Consider the following 14,900-nt stretch of genomic DNA (forward strand, 5'->3'; position numbering starts at 1 on the left):
AACAAAAATTTTATTTATGCAAAGATTTTGGGTTCAATGTACTCTTACAGCTAAAATGTTGAGCCCAGAATATCACCATGAATTGATTTGACATCATACATTATACGGACTCATATCAATCTGTGAAAGAGCCACTCGAGACGGCTCCTGATTGGACAACGGCTCTACTCATCTCAAACATCATTTCCTGTCAAAAAAAAAAAAAAGAAAAAGAAAAAAAAAAGCTTTCAGTGATGTTCTTTGCTCCTCTTTTAACGAAATGTATTTCAGACAAAACCTGAAAAGTTCATCTACAAGAACCGACATTTAAGTAGATAGTTATTTCTCCTGATGGCTTCAACATCAGATGAGCGGGGAGGTGGTTGGACAGTTGAGATTTGCAACTTTATATTATTATTTTTTTCTTCATAATTATAAATATATTTATAAATGAACATAAATGAATGCAATTAAAATGAATAAAGAGAATACACACAGATTACGGCCCTTGGTAACACTTTTTTTTTTCTAAAATAGTACTTAACTCATCGCATGTCATTGACAACAATACATGGCCAATTCATTTAAACTGGGAGAACTGATTTTTGACAGCTCTAGATGTTCATTCACTTTGGACAGCGAGGGACCAATGTAGCAATGTTGATTTCAGAGCGTTTTTGTGTCAATTCCTTCACATTTTTGGAGAGACAGCGAAAACGAAAAGTGGTATTTGGTATGTGGCAAAATTAATTTTGACATGTGGATTTTTTTTTTTGACATGTGGCAAAAAGGATTTTGACATGTGGCATTTTTTTTTTGTCATGTGGCAAAATTGATTTTGCCGTGTGCCATTTTGATTTGGTATGTGGCGAAATGGATTTTGGTTGGTATATGGCATTTTTTTTGGTTATGTGGCAAAATTGATTTTGGTATGTGGCGAAATGGATTTTGGTTGGTATATGGCATTTTTTTGGTTATGTGGCAAAATGGATTTTGGTGTGTAAAGCGCTTTGAGCGCCTTGAAAGGTGGAAAAGCGCTATCTAAGTATAACACCATAACCATAACCATGTGGCGAAAAGGATTTTGGTATGTGGCGAAATGGATTTTGGAATATGGCATTTTTGCAGGCCATGCATGTCCATGCCATTGACGGCAATGCACGTCCAAATTTTCCATTCATTTTAAATGGCAGAAAAACGTGTGGCTGTGATTTTTGACCGTACACTTACCATTACAGTGGATTGACATTCAACTGGCACCCAAGTCAGGCTACGCCATTGACGACCATGCATGTCCAAATTTTCCATTCATTTTTTAATAGCAGAAAAACGTGTGGCTGTGATTTTTGACCATAGAGTTATCATTACAGTGCATTGACATTCAACTGGCACCCAAGTCAGGCTACGCCACTGACGGCTATGAACGTCCAAATTTTCCATTCATTTTGAATGGCAGAAATGGGCACTCTGATCCTCAAATCTGCAGGTTGGTTGGTATTATATTTTTAGACAGTACATACCACAAGAACAAATTCAAAATATTGATAGCAGTTTTCTTTTGGTCTGTTACACTGAATGCTTTCCAAAAAGTCCAGGAACCTAGTTTTTTTTTTTTTTTTTTTTAAGAATATTGCACTGTTGTGAAAGTTACTTTTGCTTTGTCAAAATTTGTGCACATTTTTTAAACAGCCTTACCCGCCAAAAACTGAATATTCGATTCTACAATTCTGCCCAGCAGCAATCTAGTTGGAGTTTGTGTTAACGTGACATCTGTACATATTCTTAATGATCATTTTCAGATCAGTCGACAGAAACATCAAGTGCCATCTCTACAGACGAGAGTGCACTGTCAACATTTAAAGTCAACTATTACTCCATAACTGAAGAGGATATGGTTCGTGTTTTTTCTACTTTAGCCCCTTCCTCACCTCTCAGCTAAACATGTGAACATCATGTTGCATATATCAGCTTTTGAGGTCTTTAAGTACATCTCCTTTAAGATAGTTTTAAAGATTCTCCTAACTGGACCTGTAAAACAACCATGTTTAATCGAGGATCGGGGCAAAGTTCATCTTGACAATGAAAGACAGTCTTTGCCCTTCGTCTGTATTGGAGGAGACCTTATGGGTGATGCCATGGCTGACAGATGAGGTAAGGTGTCGGTTTATTCCATATATATATATTTTTAAAAATGTGTAGTATGTGTATGTTCTCATATTTATATATACACAACTAGATGCGAGGAATGTCTTTGTCGTTATCAAACTCTCAACTTAGGCAGTGAACTTCACGAGTAGCACAGATTGGCCAAGAATGCAAAGAGGTCAAATGAGGAGCCTTTGTTAAATGAAGTGATAGATACTTTCTGCCAAGGCTTGTGGGACACAGCACTGCAGAGACAGACTTCATCATCTTGGAAAGCCAGAATTTAAGCTTTCAGAAGTCCCTCAGCAGGAGGAATTACATTTAAGATCATATGACAATAATACTAGATTTATCGGGAGCAAATGAAAATGGGGACTCAAAGAATTTTTTTTTTAATAGCGATAACATCTTTTCCATATGTTCTCGCCATACCAATCTTCATTGAAGACAAACATTATATTAACAAAAATTAAACGTCTCAGTCTCAATTACTGTATGCTTTTACAGCCTGAATGGTTATTTTTCTTATTGATTAGCAATAGAAAACAAAACAAAACTGAATATGCCACCAGATGAAGAGTGACACGCAAGTAAAAAAACAGCACATACCACTAGAAAAAAACTGACAAGTCGGTAAAAAACGGAGTATGTCATTGTCTATCTTTATGCACGTGTGGATCCTCTAGACAAGACCTTCCTAACGTTTCGATAATTCCAGACCCCCAAAGGATTGTCCAACATGTCTCGAATTGTTCGCTCCTACCTCACTGACCGACAAGAATTCACCACCATCAATCACTGCACATCCCCTCCTTTTCCCCTAGCACAAGGTGTCCCCCAAGGTTCAGTTCTTGGTCCCCTCCTCTTCATTCTTTACATCCTCCCCCTTGGTCAGATCATCCGTAAATTTGTACTCCAGTTTCACTGCTACGTTGACGACACCAAAATTTACATCTCCACAAAACAAATCTCGCACAGTACCCAATCCACATTTCACAACTGCCTCAGTAAAAATAAATCTTGGATGCAAGCAAACTATCTTCAACTCAACAGGAACAAATTGGACATAATCCTCATCGACCCTGCTCCTCACATCAAAGACGGTCAATTTTCCATCACCATCAACAACTGCACCCTGCCTCTCTCAACACATTTCCGCAACCTATGTATCATTTTCGACAATAAACTAAGATTCAACCGTTACATCAACCACATCACCAGAACTGCCTTCTTTCACCTCAAGAACATAGCCCGTCTTCGCCCCTCCCTCACTTTCTCTGCTGCTGAAACCTTCATCCATGCCTTCATCACCACCAGAATTGACTACTGTAACAGCATTCTTTTCGGTTCTTCATCCAAACTCATCAATAAACTACAATATATCCAAAACTCCGCTGCACGCCTTCTCACCCGGACCCCCTATAGGAACCACATTACCCCCGTCCTCCACAAACTGTACTGGCTTCCTATTTCATACAGGATATAGTTAAAAACTCACCTTTTTAAACTAGCTTTTAACTTATATTTTCTTTATTGTTTTGTTCTGCTCACGTTGTTTGCTATTTTGTTGTTTCAACTGTAAAGAATCTTTGAGCATTGGTAAAAGCGCTCTACAAATAAAATGTATTATAACTAGAGCTGAAACGAATACTGGAGTAACTCGAGTTTAAAAACTGATCCGCGTAATTTTATTCACCTCGAGGAATCGTTTAATTTTACCAGCTCTAAGTATCACGTTTTGCCCGGACTACTTTTAATGCGGGACAACGCGCAGACGTCACGTGCGTAGAGGAAGAAGGAATTAATAATAATAATTTAAAAAACAACTTACTGCAGCCGACAGCCGCTTCAAACTACGCCGACGTTGCTAAAAACTACGCCCGCATGATGCTCGTTTGGTAGCAGGTAATGTTCGATGCGTCTCATAGATATCGCATGCATTTAGAACTACATGCGAAATGACAGACTCGGCCGCCAATGTGCAGCGTTAGTAAACAGCCGCCATCTTTAAGCAGTAGACTTCTCAGCGCTAATAAATATAATGTTACTGTCACTAGCTCACGTAACGTTAGCCCTTCGGAGGGCTAGGTTTCTATTGATTATGACCACTGTTGATGAGAGCTAACGTGTCTTACATATAGGCTTTATTTAATCTGTAAAAACACAGCGCTGTAGAATGATGAGGGTGTAAAATTAAAACATAATAAAGCTAACTGTCAGTTTTAGCTCAGTAGTCATTGCTGAATAAAACACAAAGTAACACTGGTCCCTAACGTGCTCCAAATACAGCAGGTATCATACATTTATTTTGAACACTGCAAAAACTCAAAATCCAATCAGTACTTACAGTTTAGACGAACTTAAAACTTAACTAGAACTTAAAAATAGCTTGACACAAATGGAAATTCAATTGAAACACGTGGGAAAAACACATGGCTTTCAAATGATGTGTGTTATCAAGCGTAATTACATTTTTAGGTAAGAATTTTTTTTTGAGTTTTTTGAGTGAAAGCAGTGAAATTTTTTTCAGATTTCCAAATATATAAACCAAAAAGGGTAGCTTATTCAATTGGCTACTGGTTATTTCATATCTCATCAGCATTCCTCACAAAACATGCACACACGGTACATATTATCGATACGTAAAAGTAAGAAAATAACATGCATTTGCTCTACACCCTCAATGTGTTGGCCGTCGCAATTCTATAATTCATGCAACATAAATGAGAGTAAAGAGTGGCGCACAAAACCACAGAATTCAATTCTGACCTTTAGTGAAATATTCAGTTTTTAAAACTTTTAATTCTGATACTTTAATCAATTTATTACAGATTGCTAAACAAAAAGTGAAAAGAAAAACAAAGAATATTTTATTTAAGTCCAAAATTTAGTTTTTAAATATTCTATTGCATTTTTCTTAGTCTCTCTCTCTCTTTTTTTTTAATAAGATTGAAATGAAAACTGTTTGTGGTCTTGCGCCTGTCCTTCACCACAAAAACCACCGTTACTTTGGAAGGGCATAAGTTTGGTCTCAACATTCGTAGGGACGATATAACAGCATAACCTGCATGTAGGTACACTTTTTGCTGGGGACGGCGCATTAATAAGACCAAACAGATTGGATGAAAGGGGCAAAGAGCCACATTTCTAATGTATATGAACCTAATTATTTAATAGGCAAAAATGATCAATGTTATATAAATCCTTATCTACTGATAATAACTTTTACGTGCATTGGTTCGGATGATACACTGTTCGATTCAAACCTTTGTTTTCAAAAAATACTTAAGAAACATTTTGAAAACTTCCTGAATAAATGTCTGGTTTTTATTAGCAAACATAAACATAATGAAAATAATTCACTTAATAATGGTAGGGTCAATTCTATCCTTACAACATATGGAACTATTGAAAGATCTAAATTCTCTATATAACTGAACATGATATCATGCAAAAAAGGTAAGGTTGCTTAAAAGTTGGTGGGGACAATTTTAGCATCCTGAAAAGTTGGTAGTGTTATGTCCCTACCGTCCTTATGCAAACCTACGCCCTTTTTGTAAAAGTCCTCCTTATTTTCCTTTACTTTAAAAAATTTCTCCGCCTCAATAGAGAGGATTGCTTCAATTAGATCGTTCTGTGTTCTATTTGACAAGCCAGAAAACACAGTGGATAGGTCCAAATGTCTAGTTAACCTTTCATCTTTCTCAGCTAAACCATGTAATCGTTCTACATATATGCCACGTTTGGAAGAGCTTACATGCTCATCGTTACCACGAAATGTTAACTCCTGTTTAGCTAGGATGCAGGTTGCATTAATGAGGTCTTTCAAACTCTTTCGGTTTTCCTTTACCTTGGCGTTGTCGTTGAGCTTCCGTTGTTCGTCAAAGCCAAATCGATCCTTGAGCTTCCAAAAGTTTTTAAAGCAATCAGGCTTTAAATGTGAGTGGTCGAGCTCTCATGTTTGCTGAGGCTTCGTGGTAGTTTTTTAATGTCACAATATCTCGTGTTAGTCCAGATATTGGCACAAGTTGAGAAGAAAAGGCAGGGAAAGCGGCAAAGGCGATTTTTCGAAGGACAGCCACATAGCCAGTCTTTTCGGGTGTACCAGTCCGTTTGAAAAGCGCGAGTTATCCTCTGTCCCGTAGTTTGAAGCAAACCTTTTAGCTCCGGCGTTGTGTTAACCGCGTCCACTTTTAATGGAAAGTCCAGTTTCAAGTACGCCCCCTTGCAGTGTGGCAGAGTACTATCTGCCGCAACCTGTGCCTTTTCACTGCGGTTTTATTTCCCATCAGCAAAACTAAATATGTCGCTAACAAACATTAAACTTTAAGGGTTAAAGACATTAGCCAGACTGTGAAAAATCAGGTCAAATAAACGTATCTGGAAACATTATAATGGCGACATGCAGATGTACGGCAACCAACACGCTCCAATTCCATGTATCAACCCAGTTTGTTAAGGATTGCGCAATCAGAGGTGAGGCTTTACTCATTGCTGCTGCACCTCTCGTTCCATTTCGTTATTTAAACAGGAAATAGGCAAATTCAGCGATTTTGACTATAAAAAACGTTTGAAATGAGTCATACATAAAGAGCAATGGACAAATACTAATATAAATTTGATGCTATAATTATTTTTTTGTCATGATGACAGGTGAGGCTCTGCCTCACCTGCCTCCCCTGACCGCACGTCACTGACTGATACCCACTTCACTTGACTGTCGAAATAATTAAAATAATTAGATTGGTATATGCTGTCAATGGCATGGCCTGACTTGGGTGCCAATTGATTGTCAATGCACAGTAATGTAAAGTGTATGGTCAAAAATCACAGCTACACGTTTTTCTGCATTTAAAATTAATGGAAAATTTGGACGTACATAGCAGTCAATGGCATAGACGTGCACGCCCTGCAAAAATGCCATATACCAAAATCCATTTCGCCACCCCCCCAAAAAAAATGCAACATGCCAAAAATAATGCCAAATGGCAAAATCAATTTTGCCACATGCCAAAATGCATTTTGCCACATACCAAAAAAACATGCCATATGGCAAAATAAAATTGACACATAACAAAAAAATGCAACATAGCAAACTAAATTTGCCACATACCAGAAAAAATGCCACATGGAAAAATCAATTTGCCACATACCAAAAATCACTTTTTGTTCTCGGCCCTACTGCATTTTTGGGCATTCCGGGCTCACTTCCCGTACATTTGGAATAATTTCCTGTCGATTTTAGGGCATTTCTGTTTCACTCCCTCTTGATTTGGCATCACTTCATGCTGGGCACACTTCCTGTACATTTTGGAAGATTTCCTGTTGATTTTAGAGCATTTCTGGATCATTTCCTGTTGAAATTGAGTCAATTCCTGGACATTTTGAATCATTTTGTGTTCATTTTAGGGCATTTATGTGTCACTTCCTGCACATTTTTCAGCATTCTAAGCTCACCTTCTATGCACTTGGGATTATTTCCTCTTAATTTCAGGGTTAGTGTAACAGGAATGCCCCAAAATCAACAGGGGTTGAGACCAATTAAGAGGAAGTGATACGGAAATGCTTGTAAAATCCAGAGAAAATGTGAAAAAAAAAAAATATATATATATATATATTTTTTAAACGTACAGGAAGTGACGCTGGAATGCTTAAAATTAAAAGAAAGTGACCCAAAATGTATAGGAAGTGACCTGGGAACATATGTACAGTGGGGAGAACAAGTATTTGATACACTGCCAATGGGTTTTCCCATATATTTCCCATATATACCCTGAAATCGGTAAATAATCCAAAATGTACAGGAATTGTCCCTGGAATGCCTAAAAATGTACAGAAAGTGACCTGAAATCAACAGGATGTGACCCAAAAAAGCACCAAAATGTACAGGAAGTGACCGGGAAATGAACAGAAAATGACCCAAAATGTACATGATGCAACCCCTGAACGCCCCCACCATAGACTTCATAATGAATGACGGGTCAGATTCCACCTTCACTGCGCAGCGCCTTTAGTTGGGGGCTGCCCTACAGACCTCTTCCGTTATTCGCAGTCGGTTGCAGAGTAAACACATGCAGTGATACAACGCCTGATTTAGGATAGAAAACATTGAAATGTAAAAGAAAAAAAAAATCAATGTGATAAATTAACCGATACGGACTAGCATTATTCTTCGACATATTTATGTAAAGTAAATGTTAACTGCCCGTCAATACATTATGAAGTCTATGGCCCCCACAATTAACACAACGTGACCAGAAATCAACAGTCACCTGGGAACATCCCAAAATGAACCGGAAATGTCTCAAAAATCAACAGGAAATGACCAGTAAACCAAAAGTGAAATGAGCCTAAATGTACAGGAAAAGACAACGGAATGCCCCCAAATGTGCAGGAAGTGACCTGTAATTACCCTAAAATTACCAAGGGACCCAAAATCAACTTTTTGTCTGCCACTGATAATGATAGACGTCCAATTCATTTAAACTGGGATGACTGGCTGCGAATGCTCATCTTCCCGTGCCATTGCCGGCGCTAGACGTCCAATCCGTTTGGATCTGGACGTTCATCTGCCGTTCCCGGCCCAAACGGATTGGACGTCCAGCGCCGTTAATAGTAACCAATGAGTAAAAAAGGAAGTGGCAGATAACTCTGTTAAGGGGCAGAACCTTCCCACTGCAGCAGGTACTGCGGGGCGCCGTCCGCTGTCACGCGGCGCGCCAGCACACGATAACGCCGGCTGCCGATCTGAAAGCGGGAATGGGCGCCGGCGGACGGCTCCTCCTCCCCCACCACGGAGCTCGGCGACTTCCTCTTGCGGCTGCCGACCGTTCGCCTGGGGACAAGAGAGGTCGTAAATCGGCATCAGGGCTGTGCTGAAAACTTGGGAAGAATCACAGGGTTTAAAAGATTAAATTTTACAATAAAAGAAATAAAAAAAACAATTACATAGATGGTTACATAGATGGTAGATTTTGCACCACATGCAAAAAAATAGAAATAATTCTAAATTAAATGAAGTAAAAAAAAAAAAAATTAAATACTTGAAAAATAGATTAAAACATTAAAATAACCTGGGGGGAAAATTGAAGATTTGAAAAAAAATTTGGGGGAAGAATACTTGGGTATTTTTAATTATTATAGTTAAATTTTTTAGAAACCGATTCGCTGTGGCAACCCTTGAAGAGAAAAGCCAAAAGGAAAAGAAGAAGATAAATATATGCACTGCTGGCCAAAAGTATTGGCACCCCTGCAATTCTGTCAGATAATGCTCAATTTCTCCCAGAAAACTATTTCAATTACAGATGTTTTGGTAATAATATCTTCATTTATTTTGCTTGCAATGAGAAAATCGAAAAGACAAAAAAAAAAAAAAAAAAAAAAAAAAAAAAAAGAAATCATTATCATTTTACACAAAACTCTAAAAATGAGCCGGACAAAAGTATTGGCACCCTTTGAAAAATCATGTGATGCTTTTCTAATTTGTGTAATTAACAGCACCTGTTACTTACCTGTGGCACATATCAGGTGATGGCAAATAAAATCAAACTTGCAGCCAGTTAAAATGGATTAAAGTTGACTCAACCTCTGTCCCGTGTCCTTGTATGTTCCACAACGAGCATAGAGAAAACAAAGAAGAACTGTCTAAGGACTTGAGAAGCAAAATTGTGAGGAAGCATGGGCAATCTCAAGGCTTCCAAAGACCTGAGTGTTCCTGTGTCTACTGTGCGTACTGTCATCAATAAGTGTAAAACCCATGGCACTGTGGCTAACCTCCCTAGATGTGGACAGAAAAGAAAAATTGATGAGAGATTTCAACGAAAGATTTTACGGATGTTGGAGAAAAAATAACTTCGACGAACATCCAAACAAGTTCAAGCTGTCCCGCAGTCCGAGGGTACAACAGTGTCAACCCGTACTATCCGTCGGCATCTGAATGAAAAGGGACTCTATGGTATGATAACCAGGAAGACTCCACTTCTGACCCAGAGACATCAAAAGCCAGGTTGGAGTTTGCCAAAACTTACCTGAGAAAGCCAAAAACGTTTTGGAAGATTGCTCTCTGGTCAGATGAGACAAAAGTAGAGCTTTTTGGGAAAAGGCATCAACATAGGGTTTACAGGAAAAAAAAAAAAAAACGAGGCCTTCAGAGAAAAGAACACTGTCCCCACAGTCAAACATGGTTGAGGTTCCCTGATGTTTTGGGGCTGCTTTGCTTCCTCTGGTACTGGACTGCTTGACGGTGTGCATGGCATGATGAAGTCTAAAGACTACCAACAAATTTTCAGCATAATGTAGGGCCCAGTGTAAGCCTGAACAATATATCGTTTAAACATCGCCATCGCGATTTGCGCGTGCGCGATAGTCCCATCGCAAGGACGTGCAATAGTTTTGTTTTTTTTTTAAATCCACATACGCCTTACTTTCTACTCTGCGCACAGCCTCACACCCTCCCTCTACCAGCTCTTTGTTCCTAACAGTCACTGCAGCACTTGCTTGTTAAAGTTAACGATGCTGGTTGTCTTTGATCTTGCCAAAGAAGTGGACTTCAGAGCGCAGCAATGTGTCAATCATCGTTTAACTTGTTAAACAGTTTCTGCAAAGAAGCCACGCTGGAATGTATGTGTGTGTGTGTGTGTGTGTGTGTGTGTGTGTGTGTGTGTGTGTGGAGACGTTCGAGACATAAAATAAATGCCAGAAGTGATCATGAGGAGTTTGATTTCTACATGTCACTCCCAAGAGTCACAGCTAAGGTAGATAAACAGAAGCATTTAACAAAACCAAGCATTTTTCTACTTTATTATTGTTCAAAAATGATTAGTTTGGACAGTTATGTTTAAAACTGATCATAAGCATTACATTTGAAGTGGTTAAAGACCATTTATCAACATAAATATATATAAATATATATGTATATAATATACATTTTATAAATCATACTTTGGGGAATAAAGTGAGGAAAAAAACATGTCTTATATGTATCTCTTTCCAATGCTAAATCTGAATAAATACATTGAGCAAACACAAAAGAAAAAGAAACGGGGGGTGGGGGGGGGCGCGCAACTTCTCGGTTTTTCACTTATCGCGCCGGGTTCTGGTCCCCATTAACCGCGAAAAACGAGGGATTACTGTACATTGTGGTCATGGTGAGTCATCCAAAGTCTTTTCAAATAGCTATTCAAGTCATGTAGTGAAAATTTCTTTAAAAAAAAAAAAAAAAAAAAAAAAAAGTTATATATTTTTTAATATCGCAATATATCGCAAACCCCAAAAGATTCAGATTCAGAGTTTATTTGTCATTGTCAAGACAACAAGGAAATTCAGATTGGAGTTCCAACAATATTATGGGTTAGTTTCCATTAAAGTGCTTGGTGCAGAGCAATATAAAGGTAAAGTGTCCCCAGTGCCCCCACAATCCCACCATAAATAATAATAAATATTGAAAAATGTACATAACCATTTATGCCCCCCCCACCCCACAGTGTCAAGTGCGTACTAATGACAGCATAACCATAACAGCAATTTCAGTGTACTTGTGAATTCAGCAGTCTTATCGCCTGAGGATACAGACTGTTTGCAAATCTTTTAGTATGGTAAAAAATCGCAACAATAGTTTTTTCCAATATCGTTCAGGCCTAGCCCAGTGTAAGAAAGCCCTCACAAGTCATGGGTCTTCCAGCAGGACAATGAACCCAAAATGCACTTCAAAAAGCACTAGAAAATGGGTTTGAGGGGAAACTCTGGAGACTTCTAAAGTGGCCAGCAACGAGTCCAGACCTGAATCTGATAGAACACCTGTGGAGAGATCTGAAAATGGCAGTTTGGAGCAAGAGTAGACCTGGAGCAGTTGGCCAAAGAAGAATGGTCTAAAATTCCAGCAGAGCATTGTAAGAAACTCATTGATGGATACCGGAAGCGGTTGTTCGCTATCATTTTGTCTAAAGGATATACTACCAAGTCTTAGGCTGAGGGTGCCAATACTTTTGTCAGGCCCATTTTTGGAGTTTTGTGTAAAATGATAATGATTTTTTCCCCCATTCTCTTTTGTGTTTTTTTTATTGCAAGCAAAATAAATGAAAATATTAATACCAAAGCATTTGTAATTACAACCTTTTTGGGGGAGAAATTGAGCATTATTTGACAGAACTGCAGGGGGCCAATATTTTTGGCCGGCACTGTATGTTCAATTGTACAATGACAAAAGCATTCATTCATTCATTGTAGCAATACAAAAACAGACATGATTCGAGACACAAAGCGATGTTTTGATGGAAAAAAGTGACTCCAGTCCACTGCCGAACCTTGATATACTTTTTGCCGAACAACTCCTTGCGTTTCATTTTGAATTCTCTGATCGAGGGAAGGAGTTTTTCCCCCAAAATGTTACAATACATTCATCTTCATTCATTACTTGATGTTTTTCATAAAAGTGCACCATAAGCTATAAAAAAAACAAAAAAAAAAAACAAATGTGCTCCTAATTTTAATTTTGTGCTCCTAAATCTTTTTAATTAGCAAGCACCTGTGCTCCCAATGAAAAAGCTTTGCGTATAGGCCTTCTTGTCACACTACTATATGTATTTGTTGTGCTGGTACACACAAGTACACATGCTTGTAGTACTAGTTCATGTACTTTTAGTCCTAGTGCACACAAGTACCTGCAGTATAAGTACACATGCTTGTAGTACCTCACATAGCTTAATTACCATTGACGGCAAAAGATATAATTGATTGAGGGGGGTGCTGGAGGTGATCAAACCATTGGATTTGACGAAAATGGATTGGATGTCTACGGCCATCAATAGGTGTTTTTAATATCAAATTTCCCTCTTTTATTAACTACCATAACTCTGTGACCTGACCTGGCACTCAATGAGTTCTGCTAATGATAGTGAATGGATCTGAAGGAACTACCTGGCTCGATGATCGTCGCCGGCGGGGGATACGTCCACGGGGTCCATGTCTGCGCTGGCCATCAGTCTGCAGCGCCACGACGTCGGTGTCAGCTTGCCCAGTTGCTCCATTGTCAAGTCAAAGATGGTAGCCAAACATGTGCGCTTTGATTCCAGCAGAAGAGGAAAATTTCAAGGGGTGAAATGAATCAAGATAAGACCGATATATTGGCCGGCCATTTAACCAGGCCGATATATGGACTTTTCAGGATCGGCCTGAAATTTGACCAACATACCGATCGGCCGACATATCTGGCTGACATATGGGTGATTGTCATAAAAGATATGCATTACGGTAATATGGGACATTTACCAAAGATAACTTTAAAAAGCAGAATGCTATAATTACTCAGTATTTTTTTTTTCATCATCAGTTTGAACTCCCTAATATTTTATCTACAGTAAAGTATCTAATCGAATAATGGCTAAAAACATGTAATATACCGCTAAAAGAAATTACAGGAACACTTTTTAATCAGAGTACAGCAACCTATCAGTCAAACTTCTGGTCTGGTCAGTTAAGCAGCAGAGGGGGTTAGGGGTTGTTAATGAAATCAACAACAGAGGCCTCAGAGAGGTAACAATGAAACGGTGCAAAAACAGGTATGGTTTTCCGAGTTGAGGCCACTGATACTTTTTGTCCCTCCTTATTTCTTTTGACTTATTTTTTACTGAGCGACTTTCTAATGGTTTAGTTTTTCATTTGGTTTGGATCAATATCTCTGTTGATAGCATGGTGTGACCCCTGGGGGCTACAGAGGTTGCAAAAGTAGTCCAACTTCTCTAGGGTGGCAAATCAAAGCCAGTTGCAAGATGGATTGCAGCACAGTCTCAAGAGCATGGAGGAGATTCCAGGAGACAGGTAGTTACTTGGAGAGCTGGACAGGGCCGTTCTAAGGTTCTAAAACCCTCAGCAGGAGTGGTATCCGCTCCTTTGTGTAAGAAGAACCTGGATGAGCCTACGAAATGACCTCCAGCAGGTCACTGGTGAGAATGTTTCTGACCAAATGATCAGAAACTGGCTCCATGAGGGTGGCCTGAGGACCCAATGTCCTGTGCTCACTGCCCAGCAATGTAGAGCTTGATTGGCATTTGCCATAGACCACCAAAATTGGCAACTCCACCACGGGCACCTTGTGCTCTAACCCAGGGGTCCCCAACCTTTTTTGCACCACGGACCGGTGTTATTTGGGTCTTTTTGTTCACGGACCGGTGTTCTGACAAATTTTGCAACCCATCCAAAATTGCAACGATGCTGTTCTGTGCATGCGCGTAACGTTAATCATAGCCGCAAAATGCGCAAATGCAGCGATTCCAAAGTAAACACTACAAACTTTCTTTAAAGAAAGGAATATTAACTTACGTTTGATCATGGAAGGACTTGTAGAAAAGGTCTCCTCAGATTCATCCTGCCATGTAAGCTGCACACAACAGCTGCACACCGCGCTCACCATTAACGACTTCGCCTTGTGGTTAAACATTAATTAAGAAGCCCGCTTCACAAAGATACGATGTTGGAAATTGTAGCAAGGTTTTCAATGTTCTTGTCGCGATGTCAGGACATTCCAGAATGACATAATTATCTTCATTTTCAAACTTGAATTTTAGAAAATTATACTGTTTTTGTAAAGAAAAAAATATCGCTAATGTGTTTTTACGCCACGTTAACGCCTCCTCTGTCAACAGTTGACTTTTTCGTTCCAATAGTGCCTCATTCACCATGACCTGGTAACAAGCAAGGTGTCATGTGGTGACCATGTTATTAACACAAAAACAACAACTTTTTAACATATATATTTAATCCCCAAAGTTATAATGTGCTAT

General features: G+C 38.9%; 1 protein-coding gene across 3 annotated transcripts in view; it reads right to left on the bottom strand.

Moving 5' to 3' along the window:
* The window catches only part of phf19 (PHD finger protein 19), a 52,998-nt gene continuing 38,098 nt past the window's right edge, over positions 1–14,900 (bottom strand). For 2 of the 3 annotated variants that reach the window (XM_057824935.1, XM_057824936.1), the window contains 3 exons: positions 13,039–13,181; positions 8,793–8,959; positions 1–187 (listed from right to left, as the gene is read on the bottom strand). In XM_057824935.1, the coding sequence (XP_057680918.1) occupies positions 174–187; positions 8,793–8,959; positions 13,039–13,181 (324 nt within the window). In that variant the 3' untranslated portion in view covers positions 1–173. The remainder of the gene's footprint in view (positions 188–8,792; positions 8,960–13,038; positions 13,182–14,900) is intronic. The other variant, XM_057824934.1, reaches the window with a different exon arrangement.

Source organism: Corythoichthys intestinalis, chromosome 20 (assembly GCF_030265065.1).
Source record: "Corythoichthys intestinalis isolate RoL2023-P3 chromosome 20, ASM3026506v1, whole genome shotgun sequence".
In the NCBI taxonomy this organism is placed as follows: Eukaryota; Metazoa; Chordata; class Actinopteri; order Syngnathiformes; family Syngnathidae; genus Corythoichthys; species Corythoichthys intestinalis.